This window comes from Lathamus discolor, chromosome 6 (assembly GCF_037157495.1).
Source record: "Lathamus discolor isolate bLatDis1 chromosome 6, bLatDis1.hap1, whole genome shotgun sequence".
NCBI classification, from domain to species: Eukaryota; Metazoa; Chordata; class Aves; order Psittaciformes; family Psittacidae; genus Lathamus; species Lathamus discolor.
In genome coordinates, this window is record NC_088889.1 from 51,187,606 (window position 1) to 51,215,192 (window position 27,587).

Sequence of the window (27,587 nt, forward strand, 5' to 3'; positions counted from 1 at the left end):
CTTTGAGAATTTGTTCCCAGCACCAGTATTTGTCACGTGCCTTGCATAGCATGAAGTTCTCATGGCATTAGCGTCTCAGCATGAAACAGATTCCAGATAGCTGGAAGCCATCCATATGTGGGATGGGGCATGAGGGACTGCTCAGGGAGGAAGTTCATTTTGTTCAGACACTATACGCAATCCTAGCAAGAGGCGGTCCTTGTCCTGTAGCACTTGAATCAGAACAGATGTAGCACATGAGAAGGGAGGGGTAATGATCTCACTTTTTTACGCTGGGGACATGAGGCATGGTGTTATTCAAGTGCTGGGCTTGCAGTCGAAGAAGCAGCTTGTGGGACCATTAACAACTGAACCCTCAGCACTGCTCCATGGGAATGAAGTGACCTAATGCTGCATGCTTCACATGCAAGGGCGGTAGATCATCTTCACACAGATGTGAGCAGAGCCCTAACAGCCTGTTGTTGGGCTGGGAGGCAGTTTCAATACCAGCATTGCAGACTGGACACTGACATCCCCCAGGATGTCAGAACAGAGGCTCCTTACTGACCAGGAGCTGTATTCTACACCAGCAGCGTGCAGGCAGCTTCTCATGGAGCTCTGTCGAGCTGCCATATAAATAGCTTATTAAATGATGTCCAGTTTGACTTTCTTTCTTCTCCTTCTTCCCTCCTTCTTCCATTAGGAAAGTTAATAGGGATTGAATTGTGTCAAGGGGCTGGGAGAATGGATTGCTCCAGACACGAGGAGACCTTTGAATCAGGCTGGTCAGATGACTTGGACCCAGCAGATGATGACGAAGAGAAACGATTCTGTTCCATGATGGAGCAGCTCGGAGCAGTCCAAATGTTTGAAGAGTAAGTAGAGGAGCCACATGGCATGACTTCTAACATGTTTTGATCTTGCAATGCTAAAACTTCAAAGTGCCAACAAAGACCAAAGAGGTGAACTGAGTTGATTGCTCTCTGAAGCACTGCTTGGGATTTCGGTACTGCTACCTTGGGTTTTCATATGCTTGGTAATAAATGCAGTGAAGTCTGTGTTTTCTCATCAGTTATCAGTTACTTTTAGTGCAGTGCTTTTTGCAGAGTTTCCCAAACTAGAGTTCATACCAGAGATGTAAAATGTAACAATGTCATGGAAGCCCATCTGCACACAGCAAATGAAAAGGAGCATGTAAGGGTTAGACAAGGTAAGGAGGATTAAGTGTGCTGTCTGTGCCAAAATGGTGTGTGACTGTTCACATATGTTCAGACAATCTTAGTTCTGAAAGTCTCTGTGAAGGATCTGTGCTCAAAGTGCTGCTTGTCACTGAGTTGATCTTGAAGAGTGTGGAAGGCTAAACTGGGCAATGGATGCTCACCTGAGCCCTGAAACTTGGTATTAATGCTCTTGCATGTGGCCCCAGTAAAGTCTTCTGGCCCCAGTTTCATCCACCGGTTTTTTTAGGGCTTTCCCAAGTGAAGTATAAGTGGTTCTTACCGATGCATGTCTGCTGGGGCTGGGGTGCCCAACTGCATCTGTGAGAGCCCTTTGTTTCGGATATCACAGTCTGGGAGTGTTGTCAATTTGCAGGGAGCAGCCCAGGTAGAGCAGGAGATAGACGGGAGTGGAGACAGAAGCTGGGAGTGGAGGAGTTTGCTGCTTACAGAGCTGCAGCTGTCACAAAACAGATTTTTTGTCTCATTTGCAGTGTGATGCAAAGCATCTGCATGTGTCTGTTAATGCTAAAGAACTTCTGTCCTGAAGAATTCTGTAAAGCTGCTATGCCTCAGATAATGAGATGACACTGTGAAAGGCCATGTTAGTGTTCTGGAGAAACAGTCTCTGCTGTTTATAACTGCTTTGAGAAGCATCAAGTCTTAGAGTGGAATTATCCTGTGTTTTTTTTGGACCTCTTACTTGCAATTTTATGAAATGAGTTCAGTAGCTACTTCATGTCATGCCTTTGTGCCAAGCCAGCTGTTGTAAAGACGTAATATAAAACAGAAGCTAATTGGGGTCAGAGCGGGAATCTAAACTATCTTCACTGGTTTTGCTAGAAATAAATTGTTTTGTTTATTAGCAGGATTAAAACTGTTCTTTTATCTATACCATGAAGTTTTTATGAAGTGCTGTTTCAATTTGGGACAGAAAAAGAAGGCTATCTTGCAGTGGTGGCAGGGGGCGTCAACAGCTTTTTGGCTGGGATTTTTGTTTGCTTTTTCGTAGAGAGTATTAAGAGAGACACCTAGACAAAGAAAAATATCTATAGGTGTAATCATTCTGTGTATTTGAAGATATATTTCAGTTCCTCCAAAGTACTCAATGGATTTAATAAATTAATAATTAAATAAGCTCTTCCCTGAAAAGAAGTGTGAAGTGATGTGTGCTCTCTAGGAAAGAGTAAGTTTATAAGTGCTGTGTTCAAGTTACAATGAATTAATTGCCAAGACAGTGTTGTTACTTCACGTTCAGAAAAGAAGACTTTGGGTTTCCAGGGCTTCCTCCATTTTTATCCTGATGAGACACCTAGGGAAATTTGCTTCTTTTGTTTTTGTGCCCCAGTTTCCATACCTGTAAAATAAATAAATACAGTCCTGAGAAAAAGCACCTATGTGATATGTGCTAAAAGCCCTGAGCTGTAACAGTTTGCTGCTTGACCATAGCTCACAGCTGATTTGCTGAATGTTCTTCTCCAAGTCTTGGGTTAGACACCAAATGCGTTATTGCTGAATACTTAGAAAAATAATAATTCCAGGTTTGCTTCCTAGATTTCTTTCTTCGTAGTCTTCTTTCAGATTACTTCTTTTATTTTAACCTTACAGTAGATCTCACTTCACATGCATGCTCCATCACTGTCCAACTTCCCTCTTTGCTATGATGATGTAATGGAGGTTGTCACAGGAGAAGAGCAGTTTGTCTGTCCTGAGTGCATGTTGGAGTTGGAATAACAGTCTATAAGATGACACAAACTCATTTGCTTTCCTTCTCTCGCACATGCTTGCTCCAGTCCACGAGAGATTCGGGAGCTCTGGGCTCGGCTACGAAAAGAGCGTCCGGAGCTCTTATCCAATTTTGAAGAGTTTCTGTTGCGTGTTTCATCATACATAAGGGAGGTGAATCACGAGAAGGAGTCTATGGAACAGGCACTGAAGCGGTAAGCACATCATGACCATTTGCTGTCAGGAACCAGCTGATGCTTGGATGCTGTGTAAAATGCAAGTTGAGGCTGGATTAGAGGACACAGAGATTTTTCTTGTTTTAATAAAATGACTCTTTATCTTGATCTGATCCCCACAGGTTTATTTTGCATCCGTGTCCACTCATAACATTTGGTCTGGTTGAAATCCTACTCAATGCTACAGAGCTGTTAGTGGGAATCTGTTTCCACCATCCTCTCCTGTTTCCTTTCTGTATTCTTTTTCTCTCTCCTGACCTGTGTGCACCATATCTTTTGTAGGAAGGAGACAGACCATGACCGAGAAGTCAGGTGCCTTTATGAAGAAATGGAGCAACAGATCAAAGCAGAAAGGGAGAGGCTGATCTGCCAGGTACCTCATCTCTCTTGGCTGAAGTCAAACTTTCTCTGTTTTGAAGCAGACGTGATGGCCTATCTATCTGGCCAAGAACAGCTCTTACTGTGCTGGTTGTTGTATGCACAGCTGTATCTTTACGTCTGCAGGAAGCACTGAGACATGACAGGAGTAACCTGCTCCAGAAGGAACTGCGCAGCAAAGAGCAAGAGCTGGAGAAAATCCTTTACCGCCAGAAGAAGGTAACAAGACCTAAATCCTTTCTAAAGAACTTCTACTATCTTCCTGCTAAGGTCTTTCCTGACTGAGAATGGTTTTCATCTGCTGAGGGTTTGTACAAGCTAAACTGCTGCTAGCTAGTCTAGTTCTCTCTGTCTCTGAAGGAGGAGTTGAAGTGGTTTGTCAAGTGATTGGTTTGTCCTCTACTGTAATGTCTTAGTTTGAATGTTTTGATCACACATATTCTTATCTGCTTTGGTTTCTCTTGACACAATCCTTCTATCAGTTGTACAATAACCATTTGGCAAGGAAGACAGGGTTTTTAACACATACATTTGGAAGTTATGAGTTTGGAGCCTTTTGTAGTGTGTAAGAAAGTTGTGTATGGACATACAAGAGCCAAATTTCTCTAGTTTGTGTTTTCTGTCTGCTCCAGAATAACCCAGAGTGAACAGTTCTATGATGCTTAGAGCTGCATATACCATATGTTTGCATTCCAGCACCTAATGACTTACTGATTAATCAGTCATGGAGAAGATCAAAGCAGAAACTTCCATTTATCCATTCCTGGCATGGATACTTGTATGGGATGGTCCATTCTGGAGGTCTTTCTTCTTTTTGTCTGAAGAACTAAGACATGACCCCCACAAAAACAAGTCATGGGAGGTACCTGTAAGATGCTGGTGACTAGGGGTATCCAAGTTGGATACCTAGCTGTGATGTCGATGAAACAGCACTTCTCTGAAATCACCAACTCACTGTGTAGCAGGTGGAAAAGCCAGCAAAACTTAATTGCCATCAGGAAGGACAGTGAGAATAAGAGGCCAGAATTTTCCTGCTACCTACACCCTTGATGTACCTCATTTGGTATGTGCAGTTCTAGTTTCCTCTGGCTCCATTGTGTCCTTCTTGAGTGTGAAGTTACAGAGAACTAATATGAATAAGAAAATGGGCATCTGCATTAGGAAGAGAAAGTAGGAAAGCTGAGACTTGATTTTGAAGAGGAGACTGGGGGAAGATATGAGTGAACTTTATAGACTTGGGAAGGTGGTGGATAAGGTTCATATAGAACTGTTACTCCCTAAATCCTGCAATAGGGGAGGTTAGGGGCACTCAGTGAGACCAATATGAATTCGATTTAGAAGAACATGTTTCTTTACACAGAGATTGGTGCTGGATTTTTTTTCCACAGGAGGCAGGCAGTGTCAGCATTTAAAAAGACTGGACAAAAAATATGGAGAATATGCTCATAAGTATTCATCAAAAGAAGGAATAGTCATGGATGTGGCCTCTAACATCCCCAGTCCAGGGACCACAGATGCTGGGGCTGTATCAGGAGGAATGGGTCATAGGCATGCTCTTCCTAGGTAGCACCTCTTCTTGCTATGGGTCAAGGCAGAGTACTAGACTACACTCAGTCTTACTCAAATGGTCATTTCTGATTCTCGTAACTCAGAGACCTGCACTAAGCTATGCAGATAATCAGGTCCCTCTTGTGGCATAAGACCAGTACTGTGATCGTGCTGCTCCACAGTCTCACTTCCAAGTACAGGCAACATAAACAGGGGACTTGTGTGTGATAGAGGTTTCTTGGGGAGGAGCAGGTGTACTTCACTTAAAACCTGTACCCTGGCTTATTGAAAAATCCAAAGGCTTTGGGTAAGGGTTGCTGTTTCCTAGTCTCAACTTCACTGCCCGTTGTTATGTGGTCATGCTGATGTCCAAAGGACTGGAAGTCTTCAGGCAAAGATGGGTGCAACTTATGCTTGTAGCCTCAGTGGGGAGAAATGTGGAGCTTGTGTTTCAAGGAACCTAGGAAATGTCAGCTCAGTTCACTCCTGCTCACAAGCATTGTATCTGTGTGCTGGCAGAGAGCAGAGAGCAAGAAAACAGCACTTTATTTTGTGCTACAGTGTGCTGCTTTACTTTCCCTTTGAGAGGGGGAGAAGGTACACTGAGGGAAAAGGCGAGCTGGAGGTATAAATGTGGAGGCTGACTCTGCCACCTACTACACTGATCAGAACTGGTGCCTGGTGCTTCTCTCTGTTCGCAAGCATGGGCTATATAATTTAATTTTGGGAATTTGTAAATTCTTGGATGGGTACCACCATTTCTCTGTAGCGCCAGCTTCAGCAGATGGCCCTGGTTAGCAGGTATGGCTGAATTGCCAGTATGATCCTTCTTGTGATGCCCTACTCATCATATGAGATGGATGGGTTTGGCTGCTGCATGGCTTTGACTCTTTCCCAGACTATGCCAGTCATTTGTGAGGAGTCACATCACCGGCTGAGTACATGACAACAGGCTTTGAACTTCCCAAATCAGGCTTGTTAGTTGTGCTGGGTCTTGTGCTGCCTAGAGTGTAGCTGTGCCCCAGTGGCATTTAAAGAATATCTCTAGGCCAAGGGTCTGTCTCCAGCAGTGTTAAAGGCCACCCAATCACTTGACTTTCCAGGTGTAGTGTGAGCTATGCCTGGCACCTCGATGTATCCCCCTTTTAGCTGCCATGGGCTCAGGAAGGCCCCAAACAGTTCAGCAGCTATGCTTAATAAGTCCTGACGGATACAGCCCTTCTTTCACACAAAATTCCCCAGTCTTCCCTTGACCCTTATTTGCACTCTGATTTCTACAGTGCCTGACAGCAGAAGCTTCTCATGCTGCCTGAAGCGCTTCCTCTGCTATGCCTAATAATTGCATTGCTTGATCCCCAGGGCTGGCATGATGAGAAATAATTGCTTCCAATTCACCCTCTCAATGCCACCAGTGGTCCTGTAGACCTAAGTTGTGTTTACCTCCCTTCTGCCTCATTCCTTACATCTGCTTTTTCAGCCAGTTTTTACAGGCATGATGGTAGCACAAAACCCTGTGTTTAAGCAACCCTCCTCCCATTGCAGCTGGAACATCAGCTACAGTCGCTGAACTCGGAGCAGCTGGAGACCCGTGTGCAGAATGAAAGGCTCAGGCACCTGAATGAAAACCTGCTGGAAGAGCTGGAGAGAAGCAAATGGGAGCTGGAGGCAGTGAAGGGGCAATTACAGAAGCTCCAGAAAGAGGCTCAGCTTGAGCAAGAGCAGAAGGATAGGTGAGAATGGGCAGGGAAGGGGGTGGCAGGACAGGAACTCAGGGAAAGAAGGAAGGGTGGGCAAGTAGTTAATGAAAAAGGATCTCTAATTAGAGGCTTTGGCCTCATCAGAGGATTTCCTGTTTTTTTCTTGAGGAAAAGTAGCAACAGCCCAGTGGTCTTACAGGCCTCAAGAGGGAGTGATAGTGCTACCTCCCACCTGCCTATAGTGGGGGATGATTATGTTTATTGCTATTTGGCTAGTAAAGCAGTGTAAAAAATACAGATGATCATCAACCTAAAGGAGGCTTCTCCTCCATGTATTTTCTAGTTCATTATTGCCTCCATAAAGTTCCTACAGATCCTCTTCTTATCACTTGTGTTCCTGTTTCTGGGCTTAATCTAATAATGTGCAGCTAAAACACTGGGGTGTTTCAGATCCAGATGGTAGTAAGTATCCTTCCCATCTCCAGCAGCTGAGGAAACTGGAGTGTGAAAGGAGAGCAGGAGAGCTGGCATACAATCCAGCCATCCCAGCTTCCACAGCAGTGCTGCTTCCTCTGAATCCTCCTACCCTAGGGCAGACCCTTATCTTTAAGAATACCATGAATGTCCCCGAGAAAGAGATCTTTGTATTTCCTCTCCCATTATCTTACTTCCCCTTTTATAATCCTTTGCCCTAGGGATGTGTTTAGAGTCTCCAAGAACATGCAGAAAGAGAAACAAAGCCTCCTTCGGCAGCTGGAGCTCCTCAGGTAAGAACAGGGCTGGGGGGAAAAGCTGAGCCTTTGTGCATGCAAGGGGCTGAACTTTCAGCACTGTGTTTGTTTCTCCCACAGAAAGCTATGGGAGTGTATTCAGGCAGTGCTCAGACACTGCTTGTTTTTCTAGGTCCAGGGTTGCACAATCTGGCTAGTTCTGGCATAATACAGGCTGTGTAATCACTCCACTGGAGAAGCTTAGTCTTTCCTGATGGCTAAGGGACTATGTGGAGCTTATTACCTGAGCTGAGATACATGGAAAATCCAGTATGTCAGGCAGTAAATAACATCTGTGTTTGTTTCCCAAGTTTCCTTTCTGTTCTTGCTTTCAAATGTTGGTCTTTACTCCATTGCTGATGAGTGCTTCATTGTGTCTCTCCTGTGTCTTCCTTTGGAGCAGAGAGATGAACAAGAAACTTCGAGATGAGAGAGATGCTTTTGAAGCCAAGAAGCTGGTTAGTCTAAGAAAGAAAACCCTAATTCCCAACCACCCTCCTTTCATCTGCTGCTGTTGCTTTCACCACTCGGGGGCCTGTCACTTCCACGGGGGACAATGACCTGAGCTCAGGAAGCCTGGTGTGGTGCTTAATACAGACTTTGCAGCACCTCTCTGCTGGTGCTGGGGACAAGCTCTGCAGGTTGCCCTTGCAGACCACCCAGGTTTAACCCAAGGTGTATTAGCTTGTGACTGTCACACAGCCCCGTGCAGGGCTGCAGTGGGTGCTGCCTGCTGCACACGTGGGGTCCGTGTGTTGTAACAGCATGGGGCATATGCAAGGAGGGGAGTAAAGCTGGATGCATCCCTGGACCTGGGTGCTGAAGATGATGGATTCCCATACGTGCTGCCAGCTGACTGGGGGTAGAGGAGCACAGGAAGGTTTTAGAGTTTCTGTGACCCCCTTTGATGTAATAGCAGATGTTTGCAGATGTTCCCCTGGGGCAGCTCCCCATTCCTATGAACTCTGCTGGGGTGGAGGTACAGCAGTAAGCCTTGTGTCAGAGGGCTAGGAGAAAGTGGGGGGCCTCTGACATCTGAAACAGTCAACTCCATCTCTGGTCTTTCCCAGTCTCCAAGATAAGTACGAATATGTCATCTATTTTTAATTCTTCTTATTTTTTTTAATGAAAAAGTCTCTGTGTTCCCAAATGTCACTGCCAAGGCTGCCTTGTGCTCTTTTTGGACCCATCCCTGCCACCATGTGTCTTTTCCTGCTCTGCCACCATGCCCCACTTGAAGATCTGGAAGTACCTGTCTTGCAGTGAGGACAGGCAGTGGTAGGCTGTGAGATACTTTCTGGTTGGTGTGTAAAGAAACATTTAAGGAAGCACAGGGATTGTGCCCAGGTAGGGGACAAGATGTCCTGCTGGGGGAGATGCTGGAGTTCTTCTCCAAGTGGAGCAGCAGCTATGTAGAATAATTTCAGTAACTGTTTTGGATGGGGGGGGGGGTGTGTATGTGCATTCCTGTGTTTGTATGTGCATGTGTGTGTGTGTTTCTGAAATCTGAAAGATTATTTTTTCTCAGGGCTTCCTGCTTCCTCTTGGAGAAGTAATAGCACAGTCACTGTGTAGCAGAATCCAGTGTAAGCAGGCAAAGAAAATAGTTTGTTCTCCTCTTTCCATGCATAGTGCTTCTTCAGGTTCTAGGTTCCTGTGGGTGGGGCGGGTGGCCTGGGGAGATCACAGCTGAGGTATGTACCTCTGTGTATGCAAAGCTTGTCTGCTCCTTCTCTATTCTCCTCTCTTTTCCATCTGCTAGGACCTGCTCAGGGCTGCTCTGAAACATAACAGTTGGAAGGAGACCTAAGAGAGAGCCTAGCAGAGAGAGTCTGGGTACAAAGGAGCTGCTTTCTCCCTGTGCTGATAGTAGGGATGGGCAGCAGGGTGAACTCCTCCTACCACCATTGCTCATCTGGCAAGGCTGTGTTGTGCTGGGCAGATGAAGTCTGTACTAGAGTAAGAGTTTTTTCTTCATCAGCCAGGACATCTTGTTGGCCACTCTCATTTCAGTCTGCAAGAAAGCAGGACTCCAAGGGATTACAGAGATGCTGCTATCACCATACACCTGCAGAAGATCTGCTGTCCAGGCTGTCCCACTGCAAGGGGGCAAGAAAACAGCAGTAGTTTCCTACAGCAGCAAAAAGGAGAGTCCAGCTTTCTGATGGAGTGTGTGGCACACTCTTTGCCAGAGCCTATCAACGTTTTTACTGGCTAAAAAGAAACCCAAGGCCTTAATTCCCTCTGTTAGTGCTGGGAAGAGTTGTGTTATTTCTGTGAAATGAAGGTGTGATGAACAGTGCTTCTTTTATAGGAAAGATTTTGAAGTGGTTGCATGTCTGAGTTGGGCTATACAAGGCTGACAGTAACCCAGTCACTGCTGCTTTGCACTTCACAGTGCCCAGCTTAATACCTTGCTCTTCATAAGAGTTTCTGGTCTCACCAGGGTAGGCAGACCCTGGCCCCACAGCACTATGGGGCACTGTTTTGCCCAGTGGCTAGGTCACAGGTAGCAATGTGTAGCTATTTAGGTCTGTGTACAAACCACTGTGGGGTTCATTTTCACACCTGTGACCCATCTGGCTATGGAGTTATGCTTGCATGCTCTGTGACAGAGTGTTTTGGGACTACATTGGACACATATTTGTATTTCACTGATAAACCAAAATCTTTCCCATACAAATGCTTGTACACCTGCTGCTGTTGTGGAATCCTTGCCATCATGTGTTGTACAGCTGTGATGTTGTGTCTGTCCCCTTACCATTCTGGCAAAAAGCCACGTGTTACACAAACCTGGCAGGCCAATAAAGCATGGCAGAACCAATGGCAAAACATGCCCTGTTGTTTCTCCTTTCTTAACCAGGTATGTACTCTGCAGCCTGTTTCCTCTTCAAGTAGGGTCATGCCATAGCAGATTGCCTGGGATCCCCTTTGCTCCACAGGTGACTTGAAGGTTGTGGCTTGGCTCCAGGTGGCTGTAACACAAGTTCCTTGTTTCTGTGTGCCTAGAGGATGCCCCTGAGTGAACATGCTCAAACTCTTTCAGGGGTTCCTTCTCCATCCACACTGGCTGGCTGAACCATAGCCTGATACTAGTGTTGACCAAAGGGTCTCTCTGCACTTGGGAGTCCTTTGCCTTGGAAGATACATGCTCCACATTTGTAAGACTCTCCGTGCTTGTTGTTTGTGTAGCTGGAACTTCTCCTCAACATCACTTTTATATGTAAAAAACATTTGGAACTTTTCCCCTCGAAGCTCCTAGTTGGGTGAGGCCCTCTGTGCAATCCAGTCTCCTTTTGTTGGCCCACATTGTGGTAAAGGTGTTCTGGGAGTTTTGGCCAGCAGAGCAGCTTCTTAATCTTTTGCCTTTTAAAATAAGCCAGAGGTTATTGAAGAAATAATCTTCGTAGTCCTTCCCTGGGCTGTGGGCAGCACAAAGTCCTGCCTGTCCAGAGCTGCCTGCAGGTGTTTGGTCAGTACAAAACTGCTACCAGAGGCAGATCTGGCAGGCTGCAAACTTCTTTCACCATCTTTACCCTAGAAATAACTTGTGAGGACTTGTCAGAAATCTCCAGACTTACGGAGCAAGCGTGGGTTCAGTGTGTGTAGCCAGAGCAGTCACCCCGTTGGTCTGGGGCTGAACGGGAGGTTAGGCTTTAGCATAGCCTTTGGAGGAGCTGGCAGGTCTCTGCCACAGGCTTTCGGTGTGATCTCAGGCAAGTTGCTCATCTTTGACTCTGCTGGGGATGACAAATCTGCTGTATAGGGGGAAGATGGTTTCAAGAGGAGCTGTCCTGCTTTCTCCTTCTCTGGGGAGCTGGTAAACACTGGCCATAGGAAGCGTGTAGTCTGAGGTAAGTATGAGGAAAGCATGGAGAGGAGAGTTAGTGTAAGGCAGAGTATGTGTATTGCCCTTTGCAGAGCAGTCTTCCTTTCTTATGGTGCATGTGCAGCTCTGGGTGAGTACTGGTGGAGAAGGGGTACTAGTGCCTTCTGAGGAAGGGGCGATTGGTGGGTCCCACAAAATACCAGCATAATAGAAAGGCAGGAGGGGAAATAAAAGGTTCAGGTGTGAGACCAAGTAGAGAACAAGCCACAGAAACAAAAGCTCTGGCTGGAGTTCGGTTTGAGGCACCACTGTTTTTGATGGATTTTGTTGCAATGGGGAAAGCAGCAACAGTAACGCCTTCTTGCATGAGTTAAATGAGCTGAACTGAGAAAAGCAAGCCCTGTGCTCACCTCTGTTCAAGCCGGCTGGCAGGGCACTACCTCTGCATGGTGTAGGGCTACAAGGACTACAGCTCTGCCTCCCTGAAGTGGTCTGCAGAGGTGGCAAGTGGTTAACTGGGCTTATCAGGTTCCTGGGTCCTAATTGCATTCTTCATCCCTTTTCTTTTCACCTTCCAGGCACCTCAGAGCAAAAAGCCCCTGTTGAAGAAAGGGTCAGTGATAGGCAGCTACCTGCTGGATGACAAGCCGGTCAAACGGTTAGATGGGCATTTGTGTTGTGTTTGTGGTGTCAGTCTGTGCCTGCTGGAGTACCCTGTCAGTCAAGCTGTGTCCTGTGTCAAGTTCTCCCACCTTGGTGCTGGCTGGTTTTGGGAGCATGGGGGTGTGCAGCTCGACTGTGGCAGTAGCTCCCTCTTGTCATCAGGTGGTGGTGGCTCAGCATGAAGCTGAGGATGCTGTTAGCTAATTTCTATGGGGGGTGGGAGGGTGCCCCCCCTCTGGGCTGCTTCTATATGCAGCAATGGGGGAGCAAACCTAAGTGCCATCAGAAGCTATGTGAGTGTTCATGGGATGGAAGTCACGAAGGCTGCCTCTCACTGAATCAGGCTGGATTGTCTCCCACGTGTGCCAGTTCCTTCCCAGGCAGAAACCCTGTCCACTGGCACCTTATGTTGGAGCCCATATCCCCGGGGCATGACAGAGGGCAGGAGTTGCACAAGGCTTGTGTTCTCTCTTACAGCTGAAAGCCCTGAGGAGAGGGCCCAGCTCCAGGTGGGTTCATCCTGCCCATCTCCCTCCACACCTATGTAGATGCTCACCTGGCACACCAGGTCTCTGCAAAAGGTTCCACTGCTTCCCAGTTTCTCTTGGTACAAACCAGAGACATAGGTCTAGGCTGAGTTTCTTCGAGCTTTGACTCACCCTTAATACCTGCAAATCTGGTAATGGCATTTAAGAATTAAGTTTCAGGCTCCTGGGCTCATGAATTGATGGAAAACCAGGTGCACTGTGGAACACGGCTGATTTTTGAGCACAGTTGGGAAGCTGGATAGCTCTGAGGCAGAGCTCTTCTGTGGCTGTGTGACTGGCAGATACGCTGCCCATGAGCACAGTTGGGAAGCTGGATAGCTCTGAGGCAGAGCTCTTCTGTGGCTGTGTGACTGGCAGATACGCTGCCCATGGGATCAGATAATCAAGTTCTCCCATCTTCTTCCCCAGATATTTCTTGCAAAAATGCTGCTAGCTGCTGCTGGCGTTAACCCACCAGAAAGACTTAACAGGTAGAGAAATCCAACAGTGAGGGTGATGTGAGAAGGGGAGAAGCATTTGTTAGTTCTGTCTCTGTCCAAGTGCTGTGTCACAACACATTGCTTGAGAAACACGGGTAAAATCTGTTAGATCTGGGGTTACTGTTCAGAAGTTTTGTGTTTGTCACTTTTGTCCCTCCCTGAAGCAGAGGCTTTTGCGTCTCAGCCCCTCATTGTTGTGACTCCTTCCAGCCCTGGGAGATGGGTCTGTTCCCCATATCCTGAGCCTGGGAGGATGCGTCTAATAGCAACAAGAGCAGTTCCAGCTGGCCTGGCTCTGGGCTGGCACGTGGGACAGATATAGGGAGGACAACCCAGAGAGCGAGCTCCCTGTCATGGAAAAAGTGTAGGCATGGCAGCAAGTGAATTTTGCAGTCCTGGTGATGTGTACTCGTAGGAGTGAGGGAAGAGAGTCGTTGCCTTGATTTTTGCACTAGTAGCAAGAGAAAAATGTTGTGGAGAGATAGGATGTGCTGCCTCTGAAGAGACTGACTACAGTAGCCTCTGGTCTCTCTAATTTGCTTCCAAATGCAATCTATTGGCCCATTAAGGCAATGGAGGGTGGATAAAGCCCTTCAGTTGAGTCCTAAGCCTTCTCACTCCCTTTGTCTTGTTCTTGAATGATGGAAAGCCAAGGCAGAGCTAAGATGCTGCCTTGCTCCTCAGCAATGATTCAGTAGTTGAAATTGGTTATTCCAGGTGCTTTTTTGGAAGATTGTTCACTGGGGGTAGAGCTGATGTGGTTAAGTGAAGGAACAAAGTGCATCAGCCTGCTCTTGTGCTGCACAGTCAGTGCAACACCTACTTCCCTGCTGCCACAGCTTGGGCAGGGGTCCTGGGAATTTCTTGCTGTTGAGAGCACAGTGGGGCTGGTTGTTGGAAGCATTAAAAGATAAACATCTTTCATGCCCAGGCTCCCTTACCTCCACCAGGTGTGGATATAAGCCAGAGCGGAGCCGGTGCCAGGCAAAGTGACCCTGGAGTGAGCATGTTCACTGCAATTTGCACACCTGTGGCTGGCTTTTGCTGCCTGAACTCTGAAGGATTCTGCTGCAGCAGTGCTTGGGAGTGAAGGGCTGGTTTCCTGAAGCATGGCTGTGTGCGTTCAGCAGAGGGCAGTACCATATCCGCATACAACATGCAGCCCCCAAGGGTGGTCAGCCAGCCCTTGCCCTTCTGCCTGCAGGAAAAGCCCTTTTCACTAACCTCAAAACCTTTGTTAGTTCTTTCTGTGTTGTATTGGATATAAAAAAATAGAGGGGGTGTTGTTGCTTCGTTAGGAAAGAAAGAAGTGCTTTCCCTTTGCCGCCTTTGTGTGCTTTGCCTTGTTTTTTCAGTACTGGGAGGAGTGGGAGGCAAAGGAAGCTTTAAAAATCCAGAAGGTTGGAATTTTTATTCGAATTAATAAACTATATGAATACAGCACAGCTCAGGTGAGCTGCCTCTCTTTCCCTAGGGGTGCTGTTGGTGCCTTAGTCACAGGGAGTATGGGGAGTGTACATATGAAGTAGAGTTCCTGCAGCCTAATATGCACTAATTGGATTGCACTGGTTGTTTTGGGAATTTGCAACCTCCTCCTCTTCCCCTCACCCCTTCCCCTCCCACCCTATTGTGGTGCCTGTGGGCTTTAATACAGACAACTGGCCTCTGAGGACCTTCCTTTCACCTTCCCGGTGGATGTGGCAGTGGAAGAACCCAACAGAAAGAACTGTAAATACTTCCCAGGCAACAGGACATGGTTGAAAACAGGAGAAGGAGGCAGTACAAACTTTGGAGAGAACAGCAGAGACAAGGAGAGATGGTCACTGGCAGCAGATGTTGAGTGGTTGAAGATGACTTTGAAGGGTGATGCTGACTGTCGAAAACATGCAGATGGATTAGATGATGCTCCCTTGCCTCCTAGAGAACAGCCTGTTGGCACCGAAACCAGGGTGAGTCTAATTACTTGGGTTGTTCCTCAGATACCTGCAATCAGGGACTTTGGGTGTTTCTGACTCTCTTCCCATCTAACTTCAGTTCCATAGGTTTGTAGTAGAGGGGTCCAATGCCTAAATCAAAGAACAGTCTGCATCCAGGCTTTTGAAAACTGCATCCCTTTCTTCCATTGTAGCTTCAGGCACGAGAACCAGCCAGCTGTTCCCCAGACCGCATCTTTAAAGTGGTGTTTGTAGGGAATTCAGGTGTTGGGAAGAGTTCCTTCATCCACCGTTTCTGCTATGACAGGTTCTTGGCTGAGCTCAATGCAACCATTGGTAAGTAATAGTGTTCCTGACTCATCTGGCTAAGAAGGGTGGGAAGGTCAGCCTGTACACATGTGTTTTGCCTGTAATTTAGCCCACCTAAAGGTAAAAGTGATCCCTTTCCCAATTTCAAATAAATCTTGCAATATCCCTGAACTAAATAGCATTGAGCTTGGACACTGCAATGGCAAGCTGCTCTCTCCCCATCCTATCTTATGATCATTGCTATCTCCTTGACAGGCATCGATTACCAGGTGAAGAGTCTGGTGGTGGATAATACTCAGGTTGCCTTACAGCTGTGGGATACAGCTGGACAAGAAAGGTAAGGAATTTCTGTGAGGCTGCCCTACTGCCAGGCTCAGTGTAGGAAACAGGAGGAAGGAGTGCGTGCACTTCTTCTGTCTCTGGGAAAATTGTTAGCTTGAGAAGGACCACAGAGGTCGCAGCAGATATTCCAGTGCTGAACCTGCAGCAAAGGTCTGTTTCACAGATTTCTAGAAGCTGTAGCTTCTGGGGCCTGGGGAGATTGCTCTAAGGACTGATGGGGAAGTAGTTTTCCATAAGCCTGACCTGCATGTTGTGGCTTTGGGCAGTCTATTGTAAATCACGGTATGGTGTGGAGTTCAAAGCCCCTCTAGCCCTCAAAGCTCTTCTGCATCAGCCTGGTTCTGGAAAAGCTGTAGGAAAGGGCTACAGATGACAGAAAAGAAGGCTCTGGATAGACATCCTATTCTCAGATTCAGTTGTACTCCTGCTGTCCCCAGCTGCTTACCACCACTTGCTATTCAGGGGGTGGAAAGAAGTGTGTGAACCTTTCCAGGTCTGATTCAGACAAAGCCAGCTTGACCTGTGGGGAAGGTGATTTGAACTGCTCTGCTGTACTCTGCCACTGAGGTTATTGGCACCTTCCCCTGCCCCTTCTGCTGAAAGACTGATGGAAGTGATAATCCTTGGTGGAGGGGCAGCTTGGCTTTTTGTGACAGTGAATGCAGGTTCCCCATTTGAAGGCCTCTAGTTTCAAAAGCACAGGCCGTCATTAGGTGTTACCAGCACTGTTGGTGAGGGCCATAGTAAAGAACAAAGTAGTAAAGGACACACTTGACCCTTATCTGCTACCAGAGATGAAGGCCCACCACTACCTTCATGTAAATTAGAATTTATTTAGGCTGAAGATGAAAAGCTATTTCAAGGGGGCCATTAACCTCAAGAGCCTGGCAAAAATAAGCACTGGGTATTTTGGGCTAAATCTGTTATGTGGGCAGGCCTTCAGGAGCCAGCTAAGGTCATGGGAATATTATAACCTTAAACTGTGCCAGCAGAGTAATGATGCTGTCTAGCTCAGTCAGCTAGACCATGCAGACCTGGTGGGAATGTACTGAGTATCTGTTGAAAAGCAAACATTTCTTCCAAAATCAAGCTTCATGCTGAAGAAATTATTTTTGAAATAACGTGGTTATTTCAGTGCTGAAGCTGAGCAGTGAGGGGAGGTGTTAGAACTTGAAATGTGACATTTTACTGAGGCCAGACTGCATCAGAGGCTGAATTCAAAGATATTGCCCCTGCAGAAGGACCTCTAGTGTAGGCCCCTGCAGCATTAGCAGGTCTTAGACATGTACTTGCAAGAGAGAACTTGGCTCACTGCTGATACTGAGTAGGAGACCTGAGAAAGAAGCAAAAGGCTTTCTTATTTCTAGAGAAATACCAACTACTTCCAGCTGGAAGTGTCCAAATGTGAATATCCTATGGAAGAAATAGAGGAACTCCTTGAAGTGTGCAAGAACTCTTTGGTGGCTTCCCTAGGATCACTGCATGCTACATTTGATGTTTCCTCTGGAGTACCTAGCCTGTCCTGTATCTCCAGAGGTGCACCTTGCCTGCCAAAGATAGAGCCTGTGCTTTCTCAGTTGGGTAGCGGCCAGAACGTTATTGTAGTGAGAAAGAACAGGCTTCAGGTAATCATCTGAAGAGTTCAGGAGGGTCACTACTTGCTGCAGGTGTTCTTGGCTCTTAACGGAATAGGATAGCTTGTTATCCCATGCAGGGCTGAAATAACAGAGCTCTTCAGTGGGATCTCAATACTTGTGTTGCATTTAATCCCACCAGTTTGCAATCAGTGTGATTATATCGTGGCCCTGTCACAAGCTGCTTACAGATTTTAAGGTTTGGGGGTGTTTTTTGGTGGGTTGTTTCTGGGTTATTTTACGTTTATTCCCAAAATACAAGTCTGTGGTTGTCATTGGTACTCACAGGACAAAGTAGATGTCTGGGAACTTCTCCTGGAAATTGTGTCTAACTGCCGATTTTAAGTATGATGGCATTGCTTTATAGATTCAAAACTGGAAACAGACTGTATCGATGCTGAGATCTTAATTGCTGTTTTGGCAGCACCGAGGCAGACATTATGCACATCTAGTTTATACTGCGGTACAGCTTAGTCTGCAGATTCTTCCAGACTCTAGAGAAAGGTCTTGTCTTTTTTCTCCATCCATTTCCCTTTTCATAGGCAATTACCTCTTCCTGTCCCACCTAAACAGATTCTTCTGTTTCTTTCCTTCTGACCTGCAAAGGTCTTCCTTCCTGCTTTCTCAGCACCATACATTTGGAAAGATTCCTGCCTTACCCATGGCTGCCCAGCCTGCCTCAAACGTGCAAGGACCTGGCCTGTCTGTCACTAGTCTGTACACACCTGCCCCAGGGTGTACATCTCACACACAGGATCTGCCAGGCCTTGCAGAGAGCCTGCACTAAATGACAGACAGTCCTATCCTGTTTCTTGTCAGCCCTGGTTTTGAGGGTGTCTTTGGTTTTGTTTGGGCTCAGGTTTCGGAGCATTACCAAGCAGTATTTCCGGAAGGCGGATGGGATTCTGGTGATGTACGACATTACAGCCGAGTGCTCCTTCATGGCAGTGCGGAACTGGATGAGCAGTGTCCAGGTGAGAGCAGGCCCTTGGCTCTCTGATGTTGGTGATGCTGCTGCTGTCTTGCTCAAGATCAGCTCCAACAATATGTCTGGGAGTGATGTTCTCTGATGCCCCAAGAGGTCCTATTAACCTTGAGAAGAATTATCAAAGCAGATGTGATGGGTACTGCCTGTGGTAGTCAGCCTGGGACCAGGATTGTCTTGTTGAAGACATCAAAGCTAGTGACAGCCCATTAAATGAGGGAGGGCTGTTTTTATGGCAGAAGGCGGTGGGACCGGCCAAAACAGTAGCGTGTGTCTGTAAGCAGCCCGTGTGCATTGGCAGCATCTCCTAAATGTGGTCATGTCAGACCTGTACTCAGGCAAGGAGATCTCCTGGTGTCCAGCTTATTGTCGTGGTTTAAGCCCAGCCAGCAACCTAGAACCATGCAGCCGCTCGCTCACTCCCTCCCTTTCCTGCCCCCGCTCCCAGAGGGGTGGGGAGGGGAATCGAAAGAATGTAACTCCCATGGGTTGAGATAAGAACAGTCCAGTAACTAAGGTATAACACAAATCACTGCTGCTACCACCAGTGATAAGAAAGATAAGGGAAATAACAAGAGGAGAGAATACAACCGCTCACCACCCACCAACCGATACTCAGCCCAACCTGAGAAGTGATCTAGCCTTTCCAGGTAACTGCCCTCAGTTTATACACTGGGCATGACGTGCTGTGGTATGGAATACCTCTTTGGCTAGCTTGGGTCAGGTGTCCTGTCTCTGCTTCCTCCCGGCTTCCCCTCCTCCCTGGCTGAGCATGAGACTCAGAAAGTCCTTGGCCAGAGTAAACATTACTGAGCACCAACTGAAAACATCGGTGTTAGCAGTGTTGTTCCCAGGCTGAAAGTCGAAAACACAGCACTGCACCAGCTACTAAGGAGGAGAAAAATGACTGCTACTGCTGAACCCAGGACACTTATGCACGGGAAGGGAGAAGGCCCTGATGCGTTAGGCTCAGACCTGAAGTATGCATGCACAGTGCTTTGCATGATCACATCCTATCTCTGCTTTGAGATGGATTTCTACATGAGACTGAAATATCAGTGATAGCTTATTTTTCTCCTTCATTTGCTTCAACTTTTATAGTTGATTTCTTTTTCCTTTTTTTTTCTTAATTTTGCAACTGTGTATTAATACTGCAGTCTTCCCCCTGCTTTTTATTTCCAAACTCTTAATAAAAGCATTCATCTGGGGCTTGTATCTGCTTGGGGAGACAAAAATGCCTGTCTGTATAATTTCAGTAAGTTGTGTGTAGGTGGCTCAGAGCTGAAGGAAAATTGTCAAGGTTGATTTTGTCTTGACTGTGCTGAATTTCAAAACCTAAGATCTGAGTACAATGAATAAGCATAAATTGGAGGTTTCTAATATTACTAACACCTGCAGCCCTGCTTGGGAGGTGGGAGGGAATCCCAATAACGACTCAGCAATTTCTTTGGACTCTAAAAGATCAAAGGTTCAGAGCTTCAAAACTACCCAGCCTCTGAAAATCAGGCTCCTTTCAGGAACACACAGAAAATCAAAGCACCCAAAATCTGTAATCTCTTTTCCTTTCCTGATCTTAGTAATTATCTTGCTTCAAAGCTGTTCGGGTACTGTAAGTCATCCAGGGCAGTCAAGTCTGGACATAACTTCAAGCCCTGTTCTGCAGTCTGATGATGTTCTAGTGAGCCAGTGGAACTAGGGAGTTTTACCAAAGGTAATGGGCTCCAGGAATCCCCTTGGAATAACAGTTCCTGCAGAGACCCTATACAAGAATTGTAGGTTATTCAGCTTACTTGGCCAGTGGATTTTCGGAAAGGGATCCTTGAATTTAGGACAGCACATCAGACAAATAGTACCACATGTACCTACAAAAATTATTGGACTTACTAAGAAGCTCTGCCTGAACTTAAAGTCTCAAGAGCCTATGGGAAAAATTGCTTGTCTTTAGGCTTGTTATTTTCCAGAGAGGAACTTACTTCCTATCTCCGCTTTCTCAGCATCCCAGCAGTACATAGCAGATATTTGAAATACATTCTCATAGTTCAAGCTTCCTTCCACAAATCCCTGGGGCTATTTGAGGAATGGTCCTTTAATGAGCTAAAGGGCCTTATCCTGCCACCACTGCAGGTCTTGTCTGCATCAGCTGGAACAGGCACAGATCCAAGATAGTTCCCTCCCTTAGCTGAGTCTCTGGGGTGCTTTAGTCTGTCTCTTTCACAGGAAGGCATCGAAGATGGAGCTGTGGTCTTTCTGCTTGGAAATAAAACGGATGCTGCACAGAGAGAGACTCGGAGTGTGCCCAAGCTGGAAGGGGAAAGGCTGGCAAAGGTGTGATGATGTGCTCTGCTGCTCAATCTGCTCTGCAGCCTCCCTTCTGCTGTGAGCAGGACAGCCTGGCTGGCAGAAAACCTTTCTTGGAGCCATTTCTCAGTATGGTACCTTCCCTCTCCCCTTCCACCCCATCTCTCCAATGTAAACATGTACTGAAGTTCCTGTGGTACCAGGGAGGATGAGTTGGTGCCCACCATGTAGCCCTTGGGGCATGCTCATGTATCTCTCTTGAGGCTTGACACCTCCTTACGGTGATGCTCAGTCTTTCTGAGGGGAGCATGCATGACTGTTTTCCTGTTTGAGGACTCTCCTAATGCGTGTTCTGCAAAATCATCCTGCCTCCTTCCTCACTGCCTGTGTCTGCAAGCCCATTGCCCCTGGGTGGGAGCAGGCAGGGTTTCAGAGCTGTTCCCCATCTTCTGGACTCTGCCACAGAAAGGTAAAGGAATCCAGGACCCTGGGCAGATGTTTGCTCTCCCCAAATAACCCAGTGTTACTCTCTTCCCCCAGTGTTTCCTTTTGGATACTCTGGCTGGGCCCCCAGTGCTGAAAAAGCATTTCCTTTACCTGGGTTGATGAGCAGCATGTGTACCCCAGGAGGGTGATAACAGCCACCCTCCTGGCCTCAATTGCTCTCAGCAGAGTTCCTGGTGGCAAGGGTGGACCAGCTCCCAGAGCTGGGGGAGAGCTGGTAACCAACATGGGTGCTTGCTGTGCTCTCTGGCAGGAATACAAGGCTGTCTTCTATGAGTGCAGCGCGATGACTGGCTATAACATCACGGAGCCCATGTTGCACATGGCCAGGTCAGTGAACAGCAGCGGTCACCCTGTGAAATTTCCCCAGCTGTTGGTGAGTGGTGTGGGCTCTCCTGGGGAGTGGGCAAGAAGAAGGTGTTGCCAGACATGTCATAAAAATTACTTGGAGCAATGTGCTCTTCCCCCTGACTTCCGTGCCTGGAGAGTGCCAAGTGTAGGCTGGACACCATTACATGCAAAGCTTTGTCTGGCAGAGCTAACTGTTGAAAGATTGGGAATTAAATTTGAGTACTTTATCACAAAACCCATGTGTAGTAGCCCAGATTTTAAGTAGGCGTTTTCAGCTTGAAGTCTGCATGCGTTTCTGACGGGTTTTCCTTCCTTATCTTATTAAGCATGTGATATTTTGGTAGCAGTATTTTAAAGGGAGATAAGACACTTTGTAAGGCTGAAAGAAGTCTGCTCTAAGATTTTTAGTTCTTTTAAAAAAGGCAAGTAGTTTTGAAAAAGCTCTTTGAAATCTTGCAAGAAATTATCCTTTTGCTTTCTTTTATCCTTTCACCGGCTGCATCATCTCTAAGTTCACAACAGGACTCAGCTGTTCATTAACTATGATAATTTACTTACAAGCTAGGTAAATCATGTCTCCCACAGCATGTGCCTTCAACATGCTTTAGTATGCTACCGCTGCCTGAGATGGCCCAGAGAGGTGAAATGAACAGCCCGGGATTCTGTCATTAGCATGGCAGTTTGGGAATAAGGCACAGACCACTCACCCGTCTGGTGTTCTGACTACTAAGCCATGCTGTCCCTTCTTGTATGAGTCCAGTTTCTTTCCCTGTTCCCTGGAAATTCATGCTCATTTTCTATGTGTGGTTTATCTAGCCAAACTCCAGGAAAGCCCAGTCTTTGGGTCAGTCACTTTTCACAATCCTAAATGTCCCTGGCTGTTTGGGAGCAGTTGCCTTCACAGGAAGAGCTCAGTAACCAGGTTGTGGTCTTGACCTGTGCTGCTTGTTCCAGGTTGCTGACAGCACAAGAAGACAGGCAGAGGGAGAATGCCCTGCAGCTGGAAGATGTCAGCAGGAAGAAAGGGTGCTGCGCATAAGGCACATCAGTGTTTCAGCAAGCCACGTGTGCCAACGCTGTTTCGTGAAGCTGGGGTTCCTTTCAAGCAAGCTAAATCTAATGGTATCAGCTCTGCAGAGACTTGGGGAAGCTGAAGCTTTTTCCCATCTGGGAATTTCAAGGCACTAAATGAGACCAAAATGTGCATATGATTTGCAGTGTTCCACTTCCCAGCTCTGCATGCAGCCCTGGTCTGTGGAGGCCCCTGCTTCTTTGAGGGAATTTGGCTGGTTGTGGCTAATAGCACAAACTGGGCCTTCTGTCTTGAGAGGCCACTTTCCTGTAAAAGGATGAGGTTTCTTTCTGGCAAAGAAATGACCTAGCAGCAAAGAGTGGAGGACGCAGTGGGTGCTGTGTTAAACAGAATTTTAGTGTAAGAGTAAAGAAATTAAATTTGGGCTAGTTCTAGGTAGTGATCCATCGTCTCAAAGAACAGCATCTCCTCTTGGTCCTCTAACAGCAGAGCCCAGCTGAAAGGCTGCTGTGGTAAGCAGGAAAACCTTCATCAGCTCCTGTAAGAGCTGGATCAGCCACTGTATTTACTGCAAAATTTGGTTTGACTGGCCAATATTGTAGTTAACTGATTCCATATGTGGACATAGTATGAACTGATAAGTGAGTCATCCCAAAGGCTTTCTTCACTTTGTTACCCTAATGGAATGTTACTGCCCCTCTCATACTGTACAGAACACAGAGCAGTTGCCCTGGGACTCGCAGGCGCTGGCATGTGCTGCTGAATCATAACCTGTTGCAGGAGCTGTGCTGTACATACTGGGGAGGGGTCATAAACAGCCTGTTTTAAGGCTTAATGCTGCCAGTTTCCTCCCATTCTCTTATAATTTCCTGCAGAAACCTCTAGTAATTAGGAACTGCCTTATCCGTGGTACTACAAGATCCCACCCTTGACCACAGTGCTTTCGAATGTATCGGGGTTGGAAGCACAGGGCAGTTAGATGACTCTGAAATGTACCTAGCGAAGCATTTTCTCTTGCAGTGACTTTGTGCAATAACCTCACTTTCTTGGTGAAGTGCCTGAGAAAGAGCAGGACAACCTGTTCCGGTTGGGAAGGGGCATTCTAGTCATTAAGGAGTGGGGCAAAGCAGGGTGAGGGGAGGTGCAGGCTGAGTTAGGAGCTGGCCCCAAGCGTGCACCTCTCAGCACAGCTACCACATTGCCTGGGCATGAAGCCCCTGGTGTTCTCTGGGTGTGCTGCTTTCTGTTCTGTAGTTCAGTTGCTCTTAAAGCCTTGAGGGATTAAGTGAGCTTTTTTGTAATGCCCTCTTGCCTTCCTTCTTTGAGCCTGTTTCTAATGGTGACTTTGACATTTTAGGTGCAAGATGTGATACTGCAGCTGTCATGCAGTCCCCCAACCTTGCAGCATAAGGAAGGCCTATATTTATCCACTGTCTTTCCTCTCTTGGGATAATATTTGAATGTTTATTGCACAGATTTCTCTGGGAATATCCCATGCAGGAAAAGTGCTCTGAGTCACCTACAGCTCATCAGTGCTACAAAGAATTTCCACGGTTCCTCCCAGTGCCTCCTCCCATTATTCCTGATAGGAAAGAGGAAGTCCTTCTCCAGAAGAGCAGGACTCCTGACTAAAAGGAATAGCTAAAAGTAGTAAGCTCCTGCTCAGCCCTTACTGCCGGCTGGCTGTGTTTCATGCTGTGTTTAACTACAGTAATGCCTCTCAGAGACTGAATATCAGAAAGCTAGAAGAGGTCCAGAAGGAACCAGGGCAACTGTGCTGCCGGCGGAATTGCTTCTATTTGCAAGAAAGGATGTTTGGGAAGGGAAGTCCTCTGTTTTTGGAAAACATCTGTAACCTGAAAATAGACATGACTTTTTGGCTCTACTGTAGCCAATGTGGGTGTAAAGGAACACAGCCTTTATCACCTGCTGAATAGGTTAAACCAACTACCCGAGTTGGGGGAGCTGCTGTCAATGATTCCTCTGCATCATGCTCCAGTTTCAGGTTAATAAGTATTGGCGCTAACTAAGAAATGGCATCTTTGGTCAGGGCACATCAGTAATGCTAACATTTACCTACCCGCAGCAGAAGGATTTGTGAAGTTGGTGCAGAAGGAAGAGAGCAGTACCCAGTCTGTTAACGTGGTCTGAACACACACCTCCCACACTACATAGAGAGCACATGAAAGACAAAGGTGTGAAATACAGCTGACACACAAATACGGGCCAGGCTGTATATTACCTTTGTCATCAGCGCTTTCATATTGCATTGGCAAGAACTACCACGTTTGTTTTTTTCTAATGTACAACCTTAAGCATGTTTTCTTAGTGTGCAAGCAGACTATGGGCAATAAAGAAATGCTGTCTTACAAATGGTTGTGTGGAGAGATTTTTTTTTTTCCCAGGCACTGCAGGAGATTCAGCCTTTCTTCGGTTGCTGGTTATGGCATGACCTCCCCTTCTTGCTGCTTAGGAAGTGCTGAGGAGCCTGTCCCTCATGGTGGTACCAGTGGGAGTAAGTAGGAAGGAAGAGAGTTGATCAGGAACCCATGTCTTGGAGGCAGCACAGGAATAATTCTTCTCCAGTCTTATCTTTTCTTACCTCTTTCAAGCTGCTAGAAGCCAGCATGGAAGACAGAACAGGGAGGAGAAAAAGAGGAGATGTCTATAGTGTTTTCAGACGGAGCATGCTCTTACCTTGTACTTATTTTTACTGAACTAAACATCTATTTTAATAATGCCCCCTGCAACCTTTTCACTAGAGTTAGGAATCTGGTTGTTTTAAACCCTTGTACTCTGGAATGGCTCCAGCTGGATGTTAGTGCATTACCGAACTGGTTTTTTTTTGTACAGAACAGTTATTTTTTCTTTGTTTTAGCAGGAACAGGATGGACTCTTGTTTCAAACATGTGAAAGTGACACAGACTGTGCAGGTTGCACTTGGGACAACAGTAAGCACCAGGGTGGGTTCCATTGCTAGAGGGTCTGTTGTTGTCTCTCTGCACAGTATTTAAATGTCCTGTTGGAAGACCCGGGCACAGTCTAGAGGGGCATGTTGTTAGTTTTTAAACTTGTCTGATACCAGACCCGAACAAGACCAAACTTTCCATAATACATTCCCATGTTTTGCCAGAATCATTCCTGCCTCTGAATGGAAGCCCTGGGAGCAGCACTCTTTGCTGCTGGAAATTGCAGCATAAACATAAAGCAAACAATGGGGATATCCTGAGGTCGTCTGAGATAAGAGAGGACACAAAATAGACTCTGTCTGGGGGCTTGTTCCTGTGCCTGTTGGCTGCAGTCTCTTAGTGGACAGGTGACTTTTTGCACACAATTCGTAAGGTATTTTGGTATCACAAGAAAGTACTCTTCCTATAGCCTGGGAAGCCTTATCCTGGCACATGCAACAGTACAGCTGCGTATACAATCAGATCTGGGGGCAAAGGCAAGGAAATCAGCTGCTCTGATAAGCAGCCATGGTCCCACAAAGCTCTGCAGGCAGGCAAAGGGACCCCACTCTGCCTTGTGTTTCACTTACCTCTTTCATGTTAATGTGCTAAGGATAAGCATAACAGGATTAGCCTGACAGCACCTCTTTTAAAAGCCAAAAGAGGGCTGAAGAGAGATCATTAAGCCATAGTGTTAAATTTAAAGCTTTCCCACAGAATAAATGCAGGAATTGCAAAGGTTTTCGATATTGTAGTCTTCTACCTTTTTTATTCCAGCAGCCTGAACTCCAAGGGACCATCTGCATTTACATTTGCATTCAATCAGTTCCTGCTATGGGGATCATGCAGTCTCTCACACATCATTTTCTGTCCCATCACCTTCTTTCTTCTGTTTGTGTCTTTTCATGCTTTTCATTTGTTAATTGCTTAGTGCGTGTATATATATATATTGACCAAGTACTTTAACTCCAAGTACAGAATGTATCTATCTCATAGCTCATGCTATACACCTTTAATTGCTCTGTTTGGAGATCTCCTTGGCACCAACAGACCCACAGTTTTGCGGCTGAAAGCTTCACTAGCTCTCTGAGCCTCTTCAGTCTGCTCATTACTTATCTGGCTGCTTATGAGTCACTCGGAAAGTTCAGTTGGCGCAGCTACAGTAACCTGGCTCCAGTCTCTTCAGGCCTGCAAGGCATGTTTTATATGCATATCAAGCCATGTGGTTTAATAAGGCCCTCATCCTGCAGACACAAGCGTAGCTGTGCGCTTCTTCTGAAATGACTAGTCCATGGGAGGCCTGACCAGGTAAAATCAGTTTTTCCAAGGTAAACACGTATCTCCAGTAAATAGGTGTTACTGCAGCTGAGGACTGGGAGGTGGGGGGCCCTGCGGTGCACCTCACCTTTACCTGCAGGCTCTCCCACACACCCGGCTGCCACACAGGCAGCAGTTGTGCCTAACCATGTGTGCCTGCTGACCCAGATCTGACAAAGCGCGCAGGTTACGCTCCTTCCTGTTTGTACGTGAAGCCTCTGGGCACAAGGCGGCAGCAGCTCAGTGTGGCTGGCTACCCAGGACTCTGCCAAGGAGGCCTGAGGCCTGGGGTTGCCATGTTTTTGCCTCCTAGCTCTGCCACAAACTCCCTGCAGGAAAACTCTCAGTGTCCGAGTGTGAGCTGGTCCCCTAAGGCTCTATTTAATCATCTGGCTCTCCAGGAGGTCTAAGCTACAGCAGAGGTGGGACCCCCATGGGCTGAGGGAGGTGTTGGTTTCCTCAGTGGGAAGGGTGATTTTTGAGCTGGGCACAAGGGCAAGAGAGATTAAGTGTCCCAGCTGAGGTGAACACCCAGGAGGGCCTTCTCCCTCCCTCCCTGCTCCCATCTCTCTTCCCACCCATCCCTAAAAAAACATTCGCCAACGGGGGCAGCGTCGAGTCCTTCTCAGGGCTGTTGCTGCGCACGGATGTATTTGGGCAGAAGTTGAAATGAGGTAATGGAAAGATGAGGCAATGTGCCAGTCGGGGCTTGATCTTGATTTACTGGAAAACTCTTTAACAAGCAGGTCTGACGCCTAAAGAAACCGTGAGAGAGAAAGAACCTGCAGCTCGAGTTCGCGGTAATGTGTTGCCTGCAGCAATGGAAACGCCAGTGTGAGGGCTGGGTTAGCGGCGTTCCGTGC

At 46.8% G+C, this 27,587-nt stretch overlaps 1 protein-coding gene across 6 annotated transcripts in view; it reads left to right on the plus strand.

Moving 5' to 3' along the window:
• CRACR2B (calcium release activated channel regulator 2B) overlaps positions 1-24,832 on the plus strand; it is a 47,357-nt gene extending 22,525 nt beyond the window's left edge. For 5 of the 6 annotated variants that reach the window (XM_065686859.1, XM_065686854.1, XM_065686855.1 and 2 more), the window contains 15 exons: positions 683-854; positions 2,990-3,136; positions 3,440-3,530; positions 3,662-3,754; positions 6,626-6,813; positions 7,476-7,547; positions 7,954-8,008; positions 11,958-12,037; positions 14,724-15,018; positions 15,198-15,339; positions 15,568-15,649; positions 18,148-18,262; positions 20,491-20,598; positions 21,329-21,405; positions 22,381-24,832. In XM_065686859.1, the coding sequence (XP_065542931.1) occupies positions 724-854; positions 2,990-3,136; positions 3,440-3,530; positions 3,662-3,754; positions 6,626-6,813; positions 7,476-7,547; positions 7,954-8,008; positions 11,958-12,037; positions 14,724-15,018; positions 15,198-15,339; positions 15,568-15,649; positions 18,148-18,262; positions 20,491-20,598; positions 21,329-21,405; positions 22,381-22,465 (1,761 nt within the window). In that variant the 5' untranslated portion in view covers positions 683-723 and the 3' untranslated portion in view covers positions 22,466-24,832. The remainder of the gene's footprint in view (positions 1-682; positions 855-2,989; positions 3,137-3,439; positions 3,531-3,661; positions 3,755-6,625; positions 6,814-7,475; positions 7,548-7,953; positions 8,009-11,957; positions 12,038-14,723; positions 15,019-15,197; positions 15,340-15,567; positions 15,650-18,147; positions 18,263-20,490; positions 20,599-21,328; positions 21,406-22,380) is intronic. The other variant, XM_065686858.1, reaches the window with a different exon arrangement.
• Positions 24,833-27,587: the final 2,755 nt, after the last annotated feature.